General features: G+C 51.1%; 2 protein-coding genes across 3 annotated transcripts in view; one reads left to right on the forward strand and one right to left on the reverse strand.

The window, feature by feature from the left end:
- Positions 1–8,892: 8,892 nt before the first annotated feature.
- On the forward strand, positions 8,893–12,465 carry KLHDC7B (kelch domain containing 7B). The gene is made up of 2 exons (XM_042948356.1): positions 8,893–9,983; positions 10,452–12,465. The coding sequence occupies exons 1-2, from the start codon at positions 8,893–8,895 to the stop codon at positions 12,463–12,465; spliced, it is 3,105 nt and encodes a 1,034-aa protein (XP_042804290.1).
- Positions 12,466–13,758: 1,293 nt separating this feature from the next.
- The window catches only part of SYCE3 (synaptonemal complex central element protein 3), a 28,412-nt gene continuing 23,168 nt past the window's right edge, over positions 13,759–19,002 (reverse strand). For both annotated transcript variants that reach the window (XM_042944692.1, XM_042944693.1), the window contains exon 3: positions 13,759–14,071. In XM_042944692.1, the coding sequence (XP_042800626.1) occupies positions 13,914–14,071 (158 nt within the window). In that variant the 3' untranslated portion in view covers positions 13,759–13,913. The remainder of the gene's footprint in view (positions 14,072–19,002) is intronic.

Below are 19,002 nucleotides of genomic sequence, written 5' to 3' on the forward strand. Positions count from 1 at the left end.
TTTAGGTTCTGAAATACAGGAAAATGCATAGAAGCAGCTGATGACAATGGAAGTTGAATGCAACTGGCCGCTTCCAGAAAGGTGGAAAAATCAAGTCTTGATTTGAGCGTCTGAGGTTCAAGATGGCTATTCCGCCCCCAGCCGAAGATGTTAACTGGGGAGACACACGCACCTGGGGCTCAGTGGCGACGTCTAGCTTGGAAACGGGCCTGGAAAGCATCCTCAAGCCCTGGGAATGGATGGGATCCCCTAGAGCAGGGGCCACTAAGCCAGCCTGCCTCATCTACTGTTTTCTATGGTGGCTTTCATGCTGTAATAGCAAAGCGGAGTAGTTACCGGAGACCATATGACCTGCAGAGGCAAAAATAGTTATTACCTGGCTCTTTACAAAAGCAGACGTTGTGAACCCCTGACGTAGAGCGGGTGTGGGTGAAGAAAAGAAAAAGCACTGATTCTCGGCTACTCCGGCAGTCCCGGGCTAGAGATTTGGCGGAAATGAGTACTCTGATACATAAATCGTAAAGAAGCGACGGTCCCCTGGGCTTGGGTCTAAGGCCACATCTCAGCTATTCCATAAGCCATCAGGTGGTGTGACATTTGCTGAGCACAGCTTCTCAAGGTTCTGTGGTCCTCCCGGGTGATGGTTATGTTGGTAGAGCGATATCTTGCCATCTACAGTGAGAGCGGGTCGGATTGCAGGAAGACACGTACATCCCCAACCACATTACTGTGACATAAACTCCCCCACAAGTACCTTACATGGCTGTCAAAGGTGCCATTTTCGACGGACATCATTAGATCGACATCACGGTTCCTGGCGCAACTTCTTCGTACGTTATCGGGCCGTCTTGCTGTCCGGCCCACGTTAGGCATCATTCATGTGGTAGCACAGCAACCATGTGACAGGAACTACACAACGGTCATTGCCATCTGCAAGGCTTGGGAGGGCCCACAACAGGCCCAGGCACACTTGTGGCTGGCGAGAAGGGGAGGAACCAGCAACCAGTGAGGCACAAGGAAAACCAAGAGAAATGGCACAGTGAGGGCTGAGCTGAGAAAACATTTCAGGAAGCCTGCACTGGCCAGCTGTGTGATATTACTGAGACTGAGGAAGGCCAATTTCCCGAAGCTAGTGAAACGGAATCGTGGATGAGGAAGCTAGCTAACCTCCTGAATAAAAAACACTGAGCACAGAGGAAGGACAGGTGCAATGCTCACAAGCATACGCTCGAAAACAACTCCCCGGCAAACCGAAATTTTCGAAGGTGATGGACGCACAATAGAACAATGATGTCAGTCTCAAACTTGCAGTATCTGAACTACAGCAGAGAATGGCCGTGGCTGAAATGTGAACAGGTGGCCTGGACCACCACGTAGAAAGCACAGGAAACAAAAGGAGGTGGAAATCACGAGCAACAAAGATAAGCCCGTTGGAGGAGAGGCACAGGCGTATGTGACGAGACGCAGGTGTTCCGAAAGGAGAAAAAGGAAAGGGTGGTACAGAGGCCACACTGCAATGAAAAGGAGAAGAGAACTCTGCTCAGCTGGAGACAGACTCAAGTCCGGGAAGCAAAGAGATCCCTGAATCCCAGGGTGGCCTGCTAAGAAAACATAGTGATCTGATTCTAAGAAAAGATACCCTATAAGCTTCCGGGAAGAAAACCCAAATTACCTACAAAAAGAAAAGTCAGAATGGCATCAGGTCTGTCCTCTTCAACACCAGGCGCTGGAGAACGGTGGGATAGCAAGATCACGGTAGGAAAAGACACAGCCTGGAACCCATGGCCCAGTCAGAACAGCCTCCACCTGCCAGAGCACAGCACAGGGCTGGAATGTTCCAGAAGTCAGGGGCAGAGCATCCAGGTAGCAGTGAGGAAAATAGTAGGGAAAGATGAAAAACAAACGGCAGATACACCAGAACCAGACCCTGATACAGCGGCAAGGAAGAAACGTTGTTGAGCAAGGAATCTCTATCCCCATACAAGCACGCACACGCACACACGTCCGCAATTCACACATACACGTGTGCACACGGGCGTGCGCGCGCACACACACACACACACACGGTGTGGGGGAGGTTCTAATAAAGATTAAACTGTTTCAGTAGAACGGATGCTTGGGGGAGGTAAAGTCTTTCCAAACTTCTCATGGAGATGGGGAGACAGGGAGAGAAATGGGAGAGAGAAATTATTCTAGAGGTTTTATCTTGTGGAGGGATCTTGTTAGGAGAGCATATTAAACTTCTTGTTTGTGACCAGTGGTACAGTCATAAGTGTCTGAATTAAGAGAGCAGGGAAGGAAAATGAACAGCAGTGGAATAGAAAACTATAGGAGAGTTTCCAAATGAAAAAGCAAGAAAACAGAGAATAGCAAAAACAAAAACCCCTGACCTCCCCCTCCGTGGGGGTGATGGGAGGAGGGAAAAAACACAAAAATTAGAAACAAAATAAAATGTAAAGAATAAAATAAACGAATTCTTACACAAGCTGATGTGTTCCTGGGTGGGGGCCGGAGAAGGGAAGGGAGGACGCTACTCGTAGATCACACGGCCAGTCGTGTGTGTTGTGCACCTGTGCAACGTGCATGTCTGTGGGAATATGTGTGTTTCAAGTTATTTGAAATACATGTAAAGAAAACACGTTTCTCAGCTGTTACTCCTTGATTTATTTTTTAACTACTGGTTGTTGATAGCAGCTGTCGGCCTAGTGAGCCCAACAGAATTTCGAAATTGTTGAGGCGGAAGTCTAGACATCCCTTCACTCTTTAGGAGGCTTTGCTGACAACAGACCCGCCCTGACTGAGCCGGTCTGCCAAGACACAGCAAGGCCTTGGTTGACGTCCGTGTCCCTTGCTCGGTTCCTCCTACACACGCCTTACTTCTCCATGTGCACACTGCTGGGGGCTGTTCCTGGGCCTGGACACTTTTTTTTTTTAATTGTTTAATGTTTATTTATTTTTAAGAGAGAGAGTGAGACAGAGCATGAGCAGGGGAGGGCCAGAGAGAGAGGGAGACACAGAATCGGAAGCAGGCTCCAGGCTCTGAGCTGTCAGCCCAGAGCCCGACGCGGGGCTCGAACTCATGGACCGCGAGATCGTGACCTGAGACGAAGTCGGACGCTTAACTGACTGAGCCACCCAGGCGCCCCAGGACACTTTTTTAAAAGTAGGTTTCACGAGGAGGGCCTGGGTGGTTTAGTCCATTAGGTGTCCGACTTCAGCTCAGGTCACGATCTCACAGTTGGTGAGCTGGAGCCCCACGTCGGGCTCCGTGCTGACAGCTCAGAGCCTGGAGCCTGCTTCGGATTCTGTGTCTCCCTCTCTCTCTGACTCTCCCTGGCTCGCACTCTGTCTCTCTCCCTCTCTCAAAAATAAGTAAACATTGAAAAAAGAATTAAAGTAGGCTTCACACCCAGTGGGGAGCCCAAGGCATGGCTTGAACTCATGACCCCGAGATCAAGTCCTGCGCTGAGATCAAGAGTCAGACGCTTAACCCATTGAGCCACCGAGGTGCCCCTGGGCCTGGACATTCTTTGATTTATTTCTTGTCACTTGGAGAAACTAGACATGACTAGTCACTCTTTGGGGAACCTACAAATATATAATGGGATCGGTGTTCCTGGTCACCCTTGCTGTTGGAACCTTACATGGGTGCCTTCAGAACATCTATGACTGGTCTATGCTGCAGAATAATGACACTTTGGGGACTGCTTATAATATTTACACTCTTAGCCATTTGTAAGGGCACAATTCGGGGGCATTAAATACATTCACAGTGCTGTGTACACCACCATCTCTGCCCAAAACTTGTTCATTATGGCCAACATAAACTCTGTGCTCATTAAAAAAAAAACTCCTTCTCTTCTCTCAGTCCCTGTTAACCCTAATCTACTTTCTGTCTCTATGAATTTGACTACTCCACGTACCTCTTATAAGTGAAATACAGAATATTTGTCCTTTTGTGTCTGGCTTATTGCACTCAGCATAATGTTAATTATACATTATGGATATTTGGGCTGTTTCTTCCTCTTGGCTACTATGAATACTGCTGCTATGAGCATGTATGTACATATGCTTATTTAAGGGTCTGTTTTTAATTCTGTTAGGTATATACCTAAAATTGGTGGGTCATACGGTAATTGTATGTTTAATTTTTTTAAGCAGGATTTTTTAAAAGTTTATTTATTTTGAGAGAGAGAGAGAGAGAGAGAGAGAGCATGCATGAGCAGGGGAGGGACAGAGAGAATCCTGAGCAGGCTCCATACTGCCAGCACGGAGCCTGACGCGGGGCTCAAACTCATTAACTGTGAGATTATGACCTGAGCCAAAACCAAGATTTGGATGATTAACCGACTGAGCCACCCAGGAGCTCCTACTTTCTATCTCTTTAATTTGTAACCATCCTAGTGGATGTGAAGTGGTACCTCACTGTGGTCTTGATTAGCATTTCCCTAATGATGTTGAGCATCTTTTCATGTGCTTGCTGGTCATTTATGTATCTTCTTTAGAGCAATGCCTATTCAGGATCTTTGCCTATTAAAAAAAAAATGGGTTGTTGGGCGCCTAGGTGGCTCAGTCGGTTAAGTGTCTGACTTCGGCTCAGGTCATAATCTCAAGGTCCGGGAGTTCGAGCCCCGCATCGGGGCTCTGTGCTGACAGCTCAGAGCCTGGAGCCTGCTTCAGATTCTATGTCTCCCTCTCTCTCTGAACCTCCCTGCTCACACTCTGTCTCTCAAAAATAAACATTAAAAATGGGTTGTTGTCTTTTTGTTGTTGAGTTGTAAGGGTACTTTATATATTCTGGATACTAGACTTTTATCAGAAATATGATTTGAAAATATTTTCTCCCATTCTGAAAGTTGTCACTTTTTTGATAATGTCCTTTGAACAAAAGTTTTATGTTTCATTGCAATCTAGTTTATCTATTTTTTTCTTATTTTGTTCATTTTTATTGCTGTCATATCTAAGAATCCATTGTTAAATCCAAGGTCACGAATGTTTATCCTTATGCTTTTCTTCTAAGAGTTTTATGGTTTTATCTCTTATAGCTTAGATTGTTGTTCCATTTTAATTTTTTTTTTTTTATACAGCATGAGGTAGGGGTCCAACTTATTCTTTTGCATGTGGATATCCAGCTATCCCAGCACCATTTATCAATGAGACCATTCTCTCTCCATTGAAAAGCTCTTGCACCCTTGCCAATATCAACTGGCCATAGATGCATGGATTTATTTCTGGACTTTCACTTCTATTCCATTGGTCTATATGCCTGTCCTTGTGCCAATACCACACACTGTTTTGAATACTGTAGATTTGTACTAAGTTTGGAGTTGAGAAGTGTGAGGTCTTTAATTTTATTCTTTTCAAGATTGTTTTGGTTATTTGAGGCCTCTTGCAATTCCATATGAATCTGAGGGTTGGTTTTTCCATTTCTACAAAAGTGAGCATTGGAATTTTGATAGAGGTTGCATTGAATCTATAGGTCACTGTAGGTAGTACCGACATCTTTATTATTTTTATTATTTTATTTTAGAGAGAGAGTGCATGCATGAGTTGGGGAGAGGGGCAGAGTGAGAGACAGAGAATCCCAAGCAGACCCCACACTCAAGTGTGGGGCCTGACATTGGGCTTGATCCCATGAACTGTGAGATCATGACCTAAGCTGAAATCAAGAATCAGATGCTTAACTGACTGAGCCACCCAGGCGCCCTGGTAGTACTGACATCTTAGCAATAGTAAGTCCTCCAATCCATGAGTATGGGATGGCTTTCCATTTACTTAGGTCTTTAATTTCTTTCAGCAAAATGTTTGTAGTTTTCAGCATACAAGTCTTTCACCTCCTTGGTTAGATTTATTACCAAGTATTTAATTCTTTTATTTAAAAAAATTTTTTTAAGTTATTTACTTTGAGTGACAGAGAGAGCAGAGGAGGGGGAGAGAGAGAGAGAGAGAGAGACAGAGAGAATCCCAGAAGGCTCCATGCTGACAGTGCGGAGCCCATCGTGGGGCTCAAACCTACGAACTGCGAGATCATGACCCAAGCTGAAATTAAGAGTCAGATGCTTAACCGACTGAACTACCCAGGCAGCCCTAAATCTGGGATTTATATTTTCTAAGGCTTAAAACTTATTCTAGGTTTATTTATACATACATAAAAATACATGTGTACTTTTAACTTATAAATATTATACAACGTTGTATTCTCTTTTATATCATTTCTGATGATAAATATTTCCTGCTTTTACAAAATTCCAGTGATAGAGAAACCCTACATTTGGTGAGGTTTGCTGGTCTCCACCATCTCACGTATTCTCCATTTGGAATTATGTCATCATGTCACTGTGCTTTTCTTCCACTAAATGTTTTACAAAGGGCACCCTGGTGGCCAGGGCACTGTCCAGCTTTGTTCAGGCTCAGTGACCAGGCAGTGCTGGGTTTTTCTATGAGCAGCTACAGTGGATCAGCTCATATGTGGATGCATTTTCTGCTCCCAGGCGCCCAGTGTACGGATGGTGGTGACAGCTGATAGGAAGGAGACCCCTCCATTCCCGTTTTGTACTGAGGAAACAAGCTTCAGGTACCAGGCATGAAGCCGCCTCTATTCCTTTTGTAGATTGGAGAAGGATTTCTGCCTCAACAGGAGGCCACTAAAGGTCAGACCTGCTAGGGATCCACTTTCTTCATGTTTGCTTTTTACCTTGATGGCAATTTTGATACTTACTCTGTCTCATAGTACAACTATAACAATTACTTTCATTTCACAATTTGTGTAGGTGACTTCATGTTCTGCCACCTTTCCGGTGGTACTACATTTTTACTCTCTCTGGGAAGTTAGGAGGGCAAATCTCCCACAACTTAGGGAGGGAACACTTCCTCAGTCGCCTTCCCGACAGGGAGTTTCTCCATGCCACAGAGTTTTGCCTTCCACCTGGATTTTGACAAAGGGAGGTGGTTTCTCTTCGCAGAGGATGGGACGAGACCCTTCCTTGGTCACCTGTGTGCCACCAAGACCCATCATGGTCCTTGACACCTTGTGAAACTGATTGGGTTGATTTTCTGTGCTGGTTCCTCCCCACCACGGCGCCCTGAGGTATCACTTGGTGAACACTTCTGTTCTCTGACGACAGCCTGGGGCCCCGACTGACAACGGGTGTCTTCAGAAGCTAGGCGGGAATGCCTGATGAGGTGCTGTGGCCTGTAAGGCGCAGGTGGGTATTCCATCTCCATTCTTTCTAGGTCTCTGGACCCCAAACAACCAAGAGGTAGAGCCTAGGACTGGGACGGGAATAAGGGCAGTGTCCATAAAGCCTGACACCGAACTGAGGTCCACCTTAAGGCACGGGCACACCTTCCACCCTCTTGCTGTCATCTGATATGCTCAGGGGAGCTGGGAAGCGATCCGATGGGTGAGGTACCCGGGTTCTAGCAGAGCGCAGGCTGGGTGCCAGGGATGCTCCTTGGCCATCTCACTGCCCGAGTCAGGGAGGAGTCCTGTGTCCTGGAGGAAGGAACAAGCACATGTTATGAGGGCCCTGCCTTTGTCCCAGAGGCTCGGGCCTCTTATTCGTATCTGGGTTCCGCCTGTCCCGAGACTTATTCCTGAGACCGGCTTAAGTGTGAAGCAGACGGGGGAGACATGGCTCCTCAGCTGAGAAACCGAACTGAAGGAGGCCAGGCACATGCCCCAGGGGGCTGAGTTTCAGTGAAGAGGCTGGGGTGGAGTGATTTGGCGAAGATGACGGAGGGCCGAGGAACGAGATGGGACACCCAGAAATCAGGTGGAGAGAGCACCTGGGTTCAGACGAGGGTCTCTGAGTGATCCTGGTGGCTGGCTGATGACGTGCCGGGGTAAGAGCGGGCTGAGCTTAGGGTTCTGTGGGGGCACCAGGAGAGAGGTGTTGGAGCGGTCAAGATGGCCCACAGGGTGCAGGGGGAGGCCTAGGAGGCTCTAGAAAGGGCAGGTGGGTTCTAATAAGACAGGCTAATAAAGAGGAAAATACAACTTTTGGATTTTCTTTATTTTGTTCATTTTTCCCCCCCTCTTGACAGCTTAGAAAATTCCTTTGGAGAACTATGCCATCTCTGCTGAACTCAGGGTAAGGGAGGCCCAGAGGCTGCCGGAGGACGGGAGGTGGGGCCTTCAGCCTCGGCCCCTCCCGCGCACCCCTATACATCCCGGGGGACAGTAGCGCCAAGCTCTACTTCACGCCCGAGGTGACAGGAGGTTGCGCTTTCTAAGGCAGCGCTTCCTGTCAGGACACCGTGCCCGCACGGTCTCTCTCAGAGGCCAGCCCGCAGGGTCGGCACCATGGACTATGTGCCCGCCCACCCCTCCCCCACTGGCCCACAGTGGGATTGCCTTCTCGGGTTTCTGGTAATTTCATCAGGGCTGCGTCACGTTGCTAAAGCTACAGATAGCATCTCACTGTGCTCTTCCCCAACAGCGCCTCTGAGGCTGGACACAGGCCGAGAGTTGGAAGAATGGGGTGGAGATGTGGGGGCTGTGAGGGGCTGTGAGGGGCTGGGACACCGGAACAGCTTTGAGGAACAAGGCCACTCGCCACTGGAACCTGTGGAAAAAGGAGAAGGGGCGCGTTTGCCTGCGGAGGCCCCTGAGCTCCCGGAGCTCTTGCGCATTATGTTGTCTGCTGACAACTCCACCCAGACAAACCCCCAATCCAGGTGAGGGCGAAGAGACACCTCCCCCCCAGGCCAGGCAGAGAGACTGTCCCCCGGCACAGGGCCACCTTAACTGGGCAGCCCTGTGGGCGGGGCGCATTGTTGATGCCTGTGCAGACAGCAGTCCAGGCCCGAGTGTGGGACAGACTTGCAGGCAGCACTCCAAGCTTCCAGCCTGCGACCCAGCTCCTCACGCTGAGTCTGCAGCCCGGCACCATGGTCCAGGGGGCCTTGGAGCCTGACGGCCCCGGCTGGGGCTGGGATGGGGAGGATGACTGGGACAGCGCTGTCCTCACCCTGCTGGCGCTGGCTGTGGTGGCCGCCACGGCACTGGCTTTGCACTGGTTTGGCTCTGGGCAGGACCAGGAGGCGGCAGGACCTGCACCCACGACCCCCGGGGCCCAGCCTTCTCAGGCTGGAGGAGCCAGCCGAGCCCTGCCCCTGCAGCCCAAGGTCAGTGGTGGTGTCGAGGGACACAGCTCAGGGCAGGGGCAGCCAGACCCTCCAGGACGTGGCCAGGGGAGTCCAGCTGCGGCAGGGGCCCAAGATCAGGAGCTCCGGGGAGGTGGTCTGGCTGCCACGGCGGCACCTGCACGCGAGACACCCGGCGAGGCGGCCAGTGGAGGGGCCTTGGGACGGCAGCACGACAGTGCCACTGCGGAAGCCCTGCGAGGTAAAGGAAGGGAGCCTCTCAGGCCAGATACTGCCTTCCCGGGTCGGAGCAAAGTAGGGGGGACATCCGGCCCCCTCCTGATACACTTCACCCCTCGGAGTCCTGGCAGAGAGACTGAAGGGCAAGTGGAGGCAGGAGGTGTTCAAGCCAAGGTGCCAGCTCACCAGGCCCTGGTCCACACAGCAGAACAGGACGCCAGCCCCTGGCAACAAGGTGTAGGGCCACCTGGCTCGCTAGAGAGGGGTCGAAGAAGCCGGCGGTGGCAGGTGGACCAAGGCTCAGAAGATAGACACCGCCGCCTCCCAAAGCCGGACCCCCTCCGCCTGGGCTCTGTGGTGAGTGTGTGGGATGCTGTGGATGCAGCCAGCAGCCTCTCCACAGGCTCCCAGAGGCCTCCTCTCCCCTTGGAGCTGCCTCCACCACGTGCCACGCAGGCTGGGCCCTTGACAGAGGGCACAGTGAAGGGGCACGGGGAGAGCAGCCTCCGTCCAGCCTCAGTCCTAGCTCTGGAGAGCAGGGAGGCTGGGCCCCAGGCTCCCAGGGAGTCTCAGGGACCCCCGGCCTCCGTGGAAGGCTGGCCGTGGGAGAGGAGCTTCGTCCAGACCCCAGACTCCATGGGCCCACGGCCAGAGGGGTCGCAAGGCAGACATCCACTCTTGTCTCAAGGACGGGGGACCGCAGACGCCAGCAATGCGGCAAAGGCTGGGGCTCAAGGCTCTGGAGACCGCTCTTTCTTCAGCTCAGGGCTGGGCGGGGCAGAGCAGCAACGGGACCATGGCCTCCTAGAAGGGAGACCATCTTGGCAAGGCCAGCGCGGGCAGAGCAGCGGGCAGGAGGCAGGCAGTCTGGACACAGGGAGGCGCCCCCCAGACCCCCCCGGCTCAGCCACGCTCTCCCCGCGCATCCCTAAGCCCCTCCCGCCCTTGGCTTCCCCGCCCACAGCACATCCCCACGGAGGTCTCTTACCTGCAGGCTCAACCCTTCCGACCTCCTCTCCTTCAGACTCTTTGTCCCTCGGAGTTAGTCAGGGTTCTGCCGAGGATGAAACTCTCAGGGCAGTGTCAGCCCCAGCCCCAGCCCCTGCCCCTGCCCCTGCCCCTGCCCCTGCCCCTGCTCCAACTCCGTCCTCCTCCCCAGCCCCTGCCCCAGCCCCAGCCCCAGCCCCAGTTCCGACCCCTGCCCCGAGTAGTGTGTCAAGGCCTATGTCCCAGGAGCCCAGTGTGGCTCTCTGCAAGGACAACCAGGAAGGGCAGATCTCATCTAGCTGGGAAAACCTTATTTCGATGGTTCTTAGGAGTCACCCCTTCCCCAGGCAAGAGAGACGCCAAGGGAGAGCCCCAAGGGCAGCTCCCAGGAGCCCTAGAGATCCCAGCACTGATGCACCCTCTGAGAACAGAGAGTCTGGTTCTCCCCCTGAAGGGGCCGCCGCCGCCAGCCTGGAGGTCAGGAATGGCTCCGCCGCTGGAATGGTCACAGAAGCTGGCACAGGGGGCCTGCCTGAGGCTGGGTGTCCGCAACAGCAGAGAAGCTCGGATACCAGGGAGGCTCCTACTCCAGACCCTCCCTCAGGCCCGAGGCCAGATGCAGTGGATGAGAAACATCCAGACTCCCCACTGCCTGGAGCCGCAGTGCCCGGGGCCCCATCACGGTCCCCTGGGCAGAGGCAACCTGGCCCCGTACCCTCCCCCACCACGAGGGGGGTCTCACAGCCTGTCCCACGGCCTCGGAAACGCAGCATGTGTGAAATAGCAGAGAGCTCTGAGCGGGAGGTCAGCCAGATGGTACCACTGAGGCAGGAGGGAGAGGCCCCAGGGGAGAGGCCCCGCCCTGCAGGCAGCGGGGCAGGCCTCACGGAAAAGCAGGAGGCCCGAAAACTCAAGGTGCTTCTGCAGAGGCCCGGGAGCCGGGGGGTGGCGGAGGGGCCTCGGAAGCCCGGCTCCCTAGCCCGGGAGCCCGCTCTGGCCGCGGCTCGACGACAGCGGCTGGACCTGGGCAGCTGCCTGGATGTACTGGCCTTTGCCCAGCGGCACGGGCAGCCCGGCCTGGCGCAGGAGACCTACGCGTTGATGAGCGACAATCTGCTGCACGTGCTAGGAGACCCGGGCCTCTACCGGCAGCTGAGCGGGGCTGAGCGGGAGCGCATCCTGAGCCTTCGGACGGGCCGGGGCCAGGCGGTGGTGGGGGTCCTTGTGCTGCCCAGCCTCTACCCGCTGAGCCGCTCGGGGCCCACAAGGGGCCCTTGTGGGGAGGAGGCCCCTGCGGCGGGACCCGCACCCCCGCCTCCTCGCACGCACCTGCACGTGTTCAACCCCCAAGAAAACACGTGGCGGCCCCTGACACAGGTGCCGGAGGAGGCCCCGCTGCGGGGCTGTGGACTCTGCACCATGCACAACTACCTGTTCCTGGCGGGGGGCATCCGCGGCTCCGGAGCCAAGGCTGTCTGCTCCAACGAGGTCTTCTGCTACAACCCACTGACCAACATCTGGAGCCAGGTGCGGCCCATGCAGCAGGCCCGTGCCCAGCTCAAGCTGGTGGCCCTGGACGGGCTTCTTTACGCCATCGGCGGAGAGTGCCTGTACAGCATGGAGCGCTATGACCCGCGCACGGATGCCTGGACCTCGCGCGCGCCCCTCCCTGCGGGCACCTTCCCTGTGGCACACGAGGCTGTGGCCTGCCGTGGGGACATCTACGTCACCGGGGGCCACCTCTTCTACCGCTTGCTCAGGTACAGCCCTGTGAAGGACGCGTGGGACGAGTGCCCCTACAGTGCCAGCCACCGGCGTCCCAGCGACATGGTGGCATTGGGAGGTTTCCTGTACCGCTTCGACCTGCTGCGGGGTGTGGGCGCCGCGGTGATGCGCTACAACACCGTAACGGGCTCCTGGAGCCGGGCTGCCTCCCTGCCCCTGCCCGACCCGGCCCCCCTGCACTGCGCCGCACTGGGCAACACCATTTACTGCCTCAACCACCAGGTCACCGCCACCTTTACCGTCTCTGAGGGGACTGCCCAGTTCCAGGCCAGGGAGTTGCAGCCCTTTCCTCTGGGGAGTAAGGGGGTCCTCTGTCCATTCATCTTGACTCTGCCTGCCACCGACCGGCTGCAAACAGCCCTCTGAGCTGCTGCTCTCTAGGGCGACCCTGGGCCTGGGGGTCTGAGGGCAAGTGGAGCACAGGAGGTGGCCGGCAGAACCTTCTGCTGTTGTTTCTGGGACAGCTTTGTTTTTCTGTTCTAATAAGGCTCATGATCTCCCCCTTCCCTCCCCCCTTCCCTGAAAGAGCCCTCTCCCCCCGGAGCTCAGGCTCCTTGCATCTGGTTAGAAGCCGGCTTCTAACCTTCCCACCACAGCATGCTGTTTACTGCCTTTTCCGCTTAGTTCTTGCCCTGACGCCTCAGCTGGCTCACACAGCCCAGCCTGTCCTCCAGGGGGCTCCTCCTCCTCCTCCTCCTCCTCCTCCTCCTCCTCCTCCCCTTCTCTGGGCTCCCAGGAGCCAGGTTCCCTCTTGCAGCACTGCACTGCCTGGAAAAATCTGTGTGGGGGTCTCTCTGGTGCTCTGAGAGCCAGGGACCGATGTGTCCTTGAGGACCAGGATTTGGCCTGCAGAGGGGCTGAGTGACTGCTGAGCCAAGGAAGGAGGTGGCTAGAGAGATAGTCACACTTCTCCGTTCTGTCCCTAGGGCTCCAAGCCGGGCAAGAGGTCTGTAAGGGAATGGGACAGGGGAACAAGGAACACAGAGTCCCCAGAAAAATGTTCTTGCCTCAGGCCTTGGGAGCCCGGTTTGGGTCTTCCTGGGAAAAACTCTGTAGCCCTCCTTTGTCCGATTGGTCCCCAGAGGCCTGGAACCCTTGCCTGTGAAACTGTTCTGCTGACTGTAGCCCCTGCCTGAAACCACTTGGGCTCCTGCCCCTCTGCAGCCTGTGGGGTCTCTCCCCCCCGCTTTGCCCCTCCAGAAGCAGCCTCACTTCCCACCACCCCCTGTTCTTACGTGAGACCCAGGTTTCACCTGAGCTCTTTCCCTTGTTAGCTGCGGACTTAGCCGAGACGTCTGATTCCATTCTTCTCATCTGTGTAGTGGGGAAAATGAACGTGTTACTCAGGAGAGCTGTGAGGGCATAAGGACACATGTGAGCGCCTAGCGCAGTGCCCAGGATGAATAGATAATGTTCCCCTTTACTCGTTTTGGAATCCATCACAGGAAGGTAAATAAACCTGACTGAACACTGCTGCCTGTCCCACCGTGTGCCCGGGTTTGGCCCAACTGGCCCCTTTTATTTTGCTTTTTATTCCATCCTCGGTACTACTGGCACTAAATGTGTTTGATTCATTGAAAGCATCTACATCTTATGATTCTCATTTTTTGCTCACAAGGCTCGCTATGCTGCCGGGTAGGACAGAAAGGGGTCCTCAGGTTGTTCTTAAAAATAAGTTTATTGAAAAACAAGTACAGTTCGTACAGCTATGTGTTACGGTTGCTGTTACTCTGCCAAGCAGAGAGGGCTCCGTGTCCCCGGGGCTTCTCCACACTGGCAGGCAGAAGCACGGTGGCCACGGGTGGGCGGGGGGCCTACTGCTTGTGCTTGGTCTCAGTGAGCAGCTCTTGCCAGTTCTTCTCCATCTCCTCCTTGCAGTTGAGGAAGGCATCCTCCAGCCGGCGCATGGACTCCGCCAGCGTGGGGTCGGTGCGCATCACCACCATGTCGTAGGCCATCCACGTGGCTTGCACTGCAACAACCAGATGGGCCCCGGTCAGGCTACAGAATGGGGCTGTGGCTCTGAGCACTCCAGGGAGGGCCCGATGCCTCCAGCCATGCTAAGCATCCCAGGGGCCGGATCCTGCTGAGTTGCTGGTAGGCTACACGTTACAGGGTTCCTAAAGGCCACTATTAAAACTTCTTCCTACATAGAGCACTGCTGACACTTCCCTGGTCTCACACAGGTCTTAACTTCTGGATACACCAGCCCGTGACGCTAAGACTGGAGGCCTGTCTGACATAAAATATTAGGACAGTTTAGAGCAAACTCAGGTCCTTACCTATCTGCAGTTCACAGCTAGTGGTTGCAGGTGAACCCTGAGGGGTCGTAACACCCATCCAAGCTCGCATGCTCAAGTAGGGCTGATTATTCCTACTCCTGCCAAGCCCTGAGCCTCATGTTTCCTTACGCACAGTGGCCTGGGATGCCTGCCCACTTCTGTCTGGGTACCTCTGTGCTTTCATGAAGGCCAGCCCAGGGACTCCTCCTTCTGGAAGGGTTTGCTGCATCCCATGTTAGGTGTCCTTTGGTGCTCACCACTGCACTGAGTTTCTTGCTGTTTCCCATCGAGAGCTACTCGAGGGCTTATAGGTGAACACATGCTTCTTATACAAATTCAGCGGAAGTCTGCAGAAACCTCATCTCTCTGCAGAACCCACCGCGCTGGTGTGGTTCTACCCTCTATAATTACAAAGAACAAAGGTCATCTCCCTTCCACATGACAGCCAACCACAGTACATATATCTCCCCCTTAAAACTGCTCTTTGCTGGGCTAAAACATACTGGACACTTTGGGGAACTATGTCCTCAAGGAAATTAACCAAAAAGGAGATAAGCAAATAACAATAACACATGAATATCTACATACGACCAAGGTCAGCAGCAATGACAGACTTGATGTTTTACAGAAAGTAACACGTTTGGTTAAGGAAAATTGTTAGAAAAGCTATGTGCGGTATCTTAACAGAGGGCATATAGTTATATGGCGTGTACAGGAATTCTTGAACTTTTGGATGTATGAGAGTCACTTGGGACACCTTTTAAAATGTAGATCACTGGCCGCTCCCACAACTCAAAGAGGGTCTTGTCTAACATGTTGTGAATGGTGCCCAGGAACCTGAATTTTAACAAGGAGACCACCTTATAGACTGCCTGGACAGCAGGTGCAGCATGTACCCGGGAGTCAGAACAGTTTGCTTTCTGGCTCTCTCTACTTGCTACCTATGTGCCCACAAACAAGTGACTTAAGTTCACCAACCTCATTTGTAAAGGAGAGACAACATCCCAGTCTCACAGCTGGCTATGATTAAATGGATGCTATGTAAAATGCCTCGCACATATTATGGTGTTCAAGACAGGAGAAACCCTTACCGTAAAATAAATAAGAGGTATTCAGGGCAAAGAGAGTGGGTAAGAAATAAAAATTCAGAAGGAAAAAAGAGCTTGCAGAAATGAGTCTCATACGGTTCCACACAGCAGTTGGAATTCTAGCTCTGAATTTCCTAAGGCGAAAGCAGAGGAAACGTGCTCAGGTTTGAAACTCGGTGGCCATAAAATAAAAACAAACCCATAAAGGACACCTGGGTGGCTCAGTCAGTAGAGCAGTTGAGCGTTCAACTGCGGCTCAGGTCATGACCTCACGGTTCCTGAGTTCAAGCCCCACATTGGGCTCGCTGCTGTCAGCATGGAGCCCGCTTTGGATCCTGTGTCTCCCTCTCCCTCTGCCCCTCCCTTGCTCACACACACACACACACACACTCTCTCTCTCTCTCTCTCTCTCTCTCTCATAAATAAATAAACAACAACAAAAACGGGCACCTGGGTGGCTCAGTCGGTTAACTCAGCTCAGCGTCTGACTTCCACTCAGGTCATGATCTTGTGGTTCATGGGTTCAAACCCCACATCAGGCTCTGTGCTGACAGCTCAGAGGCTGGAGCCTGCTTCTGTGTCTCCCTCTCTCTCTGCCCCTCCCTCACTTGTGCTTTTTCTCTCTCTCAAAAATAAACAAACAAAAACAACCATTAGATGCTTTTATCCTAAGAAAAAATTTTCCTATAGGTATATTCTATGAGAAGCATATAATATAGTTGAAAATGTCCTTGACAACATCTCTACTTGAAATACAAAGTGATTCTTCTATGTCTATTTTTGTAATCACTGGTAAAAGAAAGCTGTTGGCATATTGCCAAAGCACAGTCCAGAAAAGGCAATTCAATGAGACACCAAAACACTATATCAAGAGCAAAGCCCTTTTTAATTTGATCCAAGGAAGAAAATTCAGAATGCATAGAAAAGAAAGAACTCATGATCATCAGAAGATCCTCCAGAAATTCACGTCTCTTGAGTTTTTCATTCATTCGATATTTGTTGAGCACCTTTGTGTTGGCATCTTGCTAAGGCACTCCTGGTGTCCTGGCAATATAGCAGTATGCAAGATAGACACACCCCACCTTCAGGAAGTGTCTATAGGGGCCATGGGAGATAGAATAAACACACAAGACAATCACAGGTTGGGAAGGGTGCTGTATGGCAATAAGCAGCATGTGTTGGGACAGAGAAATGGAGTAGGAGGAGTCTTTAAACCAGATGGTAAGGGCAGGCTCTCTCTGAGAGCTTTTGCTAAGGCCTGCACTTTAGCAAAGCCAAGGTCATAATCTCTGGAAAAGCCTGAACAGCAGATATTCTAAGAAGCCAACTAGGGCTCACCTGATACACTACCTGCTGGGTAGGACTAAAATCCTCATACAGAAATCAAGAAAAAACAGCCAAGATGTGGGGCACCTGGGTGGCTCAGTCGGTTAAGTGCCTGACTCTCGATTTCAATTTAGGTCTTGATCTCAGGGTTCATGGGTTTGAGCCCTGCTTCGGGCTCTGTGATGCTGGTGTGGAGCCTGCCTGGGATCCCCTCCCTGCCCTCCCCTTCCCTGTTCATACATGCACGCACTCTCTCTCTCTCAAAATAAATGAGTAAATAAGTAAATAAATAACCAGTCAAGCTGTACACTTAAATGCAGGGTTCAAAGGATGAAGATAAAGGGGTCCAAAATTCTGTTGTAGGAGAGGGGAGGGCATCACTTAGGGATGTAGTAAGTGAATTTGCTTTGAGGGCCTAGAAGGTAGACAGGGAGTACAGGAATGATGACAAAGGGCGGCTCAGCCATGTGATAAAGGGACAAAGATGGGCCTGGACTTTATAGCCACGGGCTAATTCCCACCTTTGGCAAAACAGACCAGTCAACATTTTAAATGTAATTGGTGAAGTTATATCTCCCAAATCTCAGGCCCCAGATGGTCTTACAGATGAATTCTACCAAAATTTGAAAGAACAGTTAATTCTTACATAATACAATTCCAGAAATTAGAAAAAGAAGAGTGATATCCTCACTGTTTGGATATAGGAGCATTCCATTTATGTTATAGAAAATTTGAGAACAGAGATAAACAAAAATAAATACGTAATTTTCCCTAAGTTAGTTTGTTCCAAAATCAAAGATTATATGAAAAAATATAGTTCTATTTTATATCAATATAGATATAAAACTCTAAACACAACATGAACTAACCAAACCTAACAATGTGTTAAAATAGCACGTTGTGATGTAGAATTTGTAACAGAAATTCAGCCCTGGGGGCTGAGCGCGGGTGCCATCAGGATGCTGCGCACAGGCTCTGTTCTGCTCTCTGTGCGTAAATTCACAGACAAACATGAATGGATAACAACAGAAAATGGTATTGGAACAGTGGGAATCAGCAATTTTGCACAGGAAGCTTTGGGAGATGATGTTTACTGTACAGTCTGCCTGAAGTTGGGACAAAATTGAACAAACAAGAGGAGTTTGGTGCTTTAGAAAGTGTGAAAGCTGCTAGTGAACTCTAGTCTCCTCTATCAGGAGAAGTAACTGAAATTAATGAAGCTCTTGTGAAAATCCAGGACTTGTCAACAAATCTTGTCATGAAGATGGTTGGCTGATCAAGATAACACTCAGTAACCCTTCAGAACTGGATGAATTAATGTGTGAAGAAGCATATGAGAAATACATAAAACCTATTGACGAGTGAGAATGGCACCCCTAAATAAACTAGTATGAAACAATTTAATCTAGCAGAATTGTCTTAAATTAGTGGTGCATGCAGGATTTGAAATAGCAACTTTTGGGGCACCTGGGTGGCTCAGTCGTTGAGCCTGGGACTTTGGCTCAGGTCACGATCTCCGGTTTGTGGGTCGGAGCCCCGCATCGGGCTCTGTGCTGACAGCTCAGAGCCTGGAGCCTGTTTCGGATTCTATGTCCTCCTCTCTCTCTGCCCCTCCCCCGCTCATGCTCTCTCTTTCTCTCAAAAATAAATAAACGTTAAAAAATTAAAAATGAATAAATAAATAGCAACTTTTAGCAATACTGGTGCAAAAAGAAATCACTCGCAACAACATTAATGAAAGAAAACACCCCTTAACTTTCTGATGATTGCAGATAAACATAGCATGTATCTTTTTTGCCATACCTTATGATTTTTAGGCTAGGCTCTAGTTATAATATTCAGAATCCTGTAATTATTTGTGGTTAAAAACTAGTTATAAAAATTATGTAATTCAAGGATAACACTGTCATCTTAAGTCTTAGGGAATATCGTAACTTGTTTGCATCTCTCCCTGGATTGGAGTCAAAATGCTTAAATGATCTATCCATTGGAAATAACTGGCAGTGGAGAAAGGTTTGTTAGTTCTGTAGTGTCAGATAAAGAATACTACCTTAATTTTGCAATATACTGTGCTTTCAAAATAGCTGGTGCTATTTTTAATATGGTGAAGCAAAAGCCTTGCAGGAAGATAAATAGTTTAATAATAATACATTCAACTTCGTTAAAAAAATAAAAATAAATAAAAAGGGGGAAATCATAGGAATAGC

Source organism: Panthera leo, chromosome B4 (genome assembly GCF_018350215.1).
Source record: "Panthera leo isolate Ple1 chromosome B4, P.leo_Ple1_pat1.1, whole genome shotgun sequence".
NCBI classification, from domain to species: Eukaryota; Metazoa; Chordata; class Mammalia; order Carnivora; family Felidae; genus Panthera; species Panthera leo.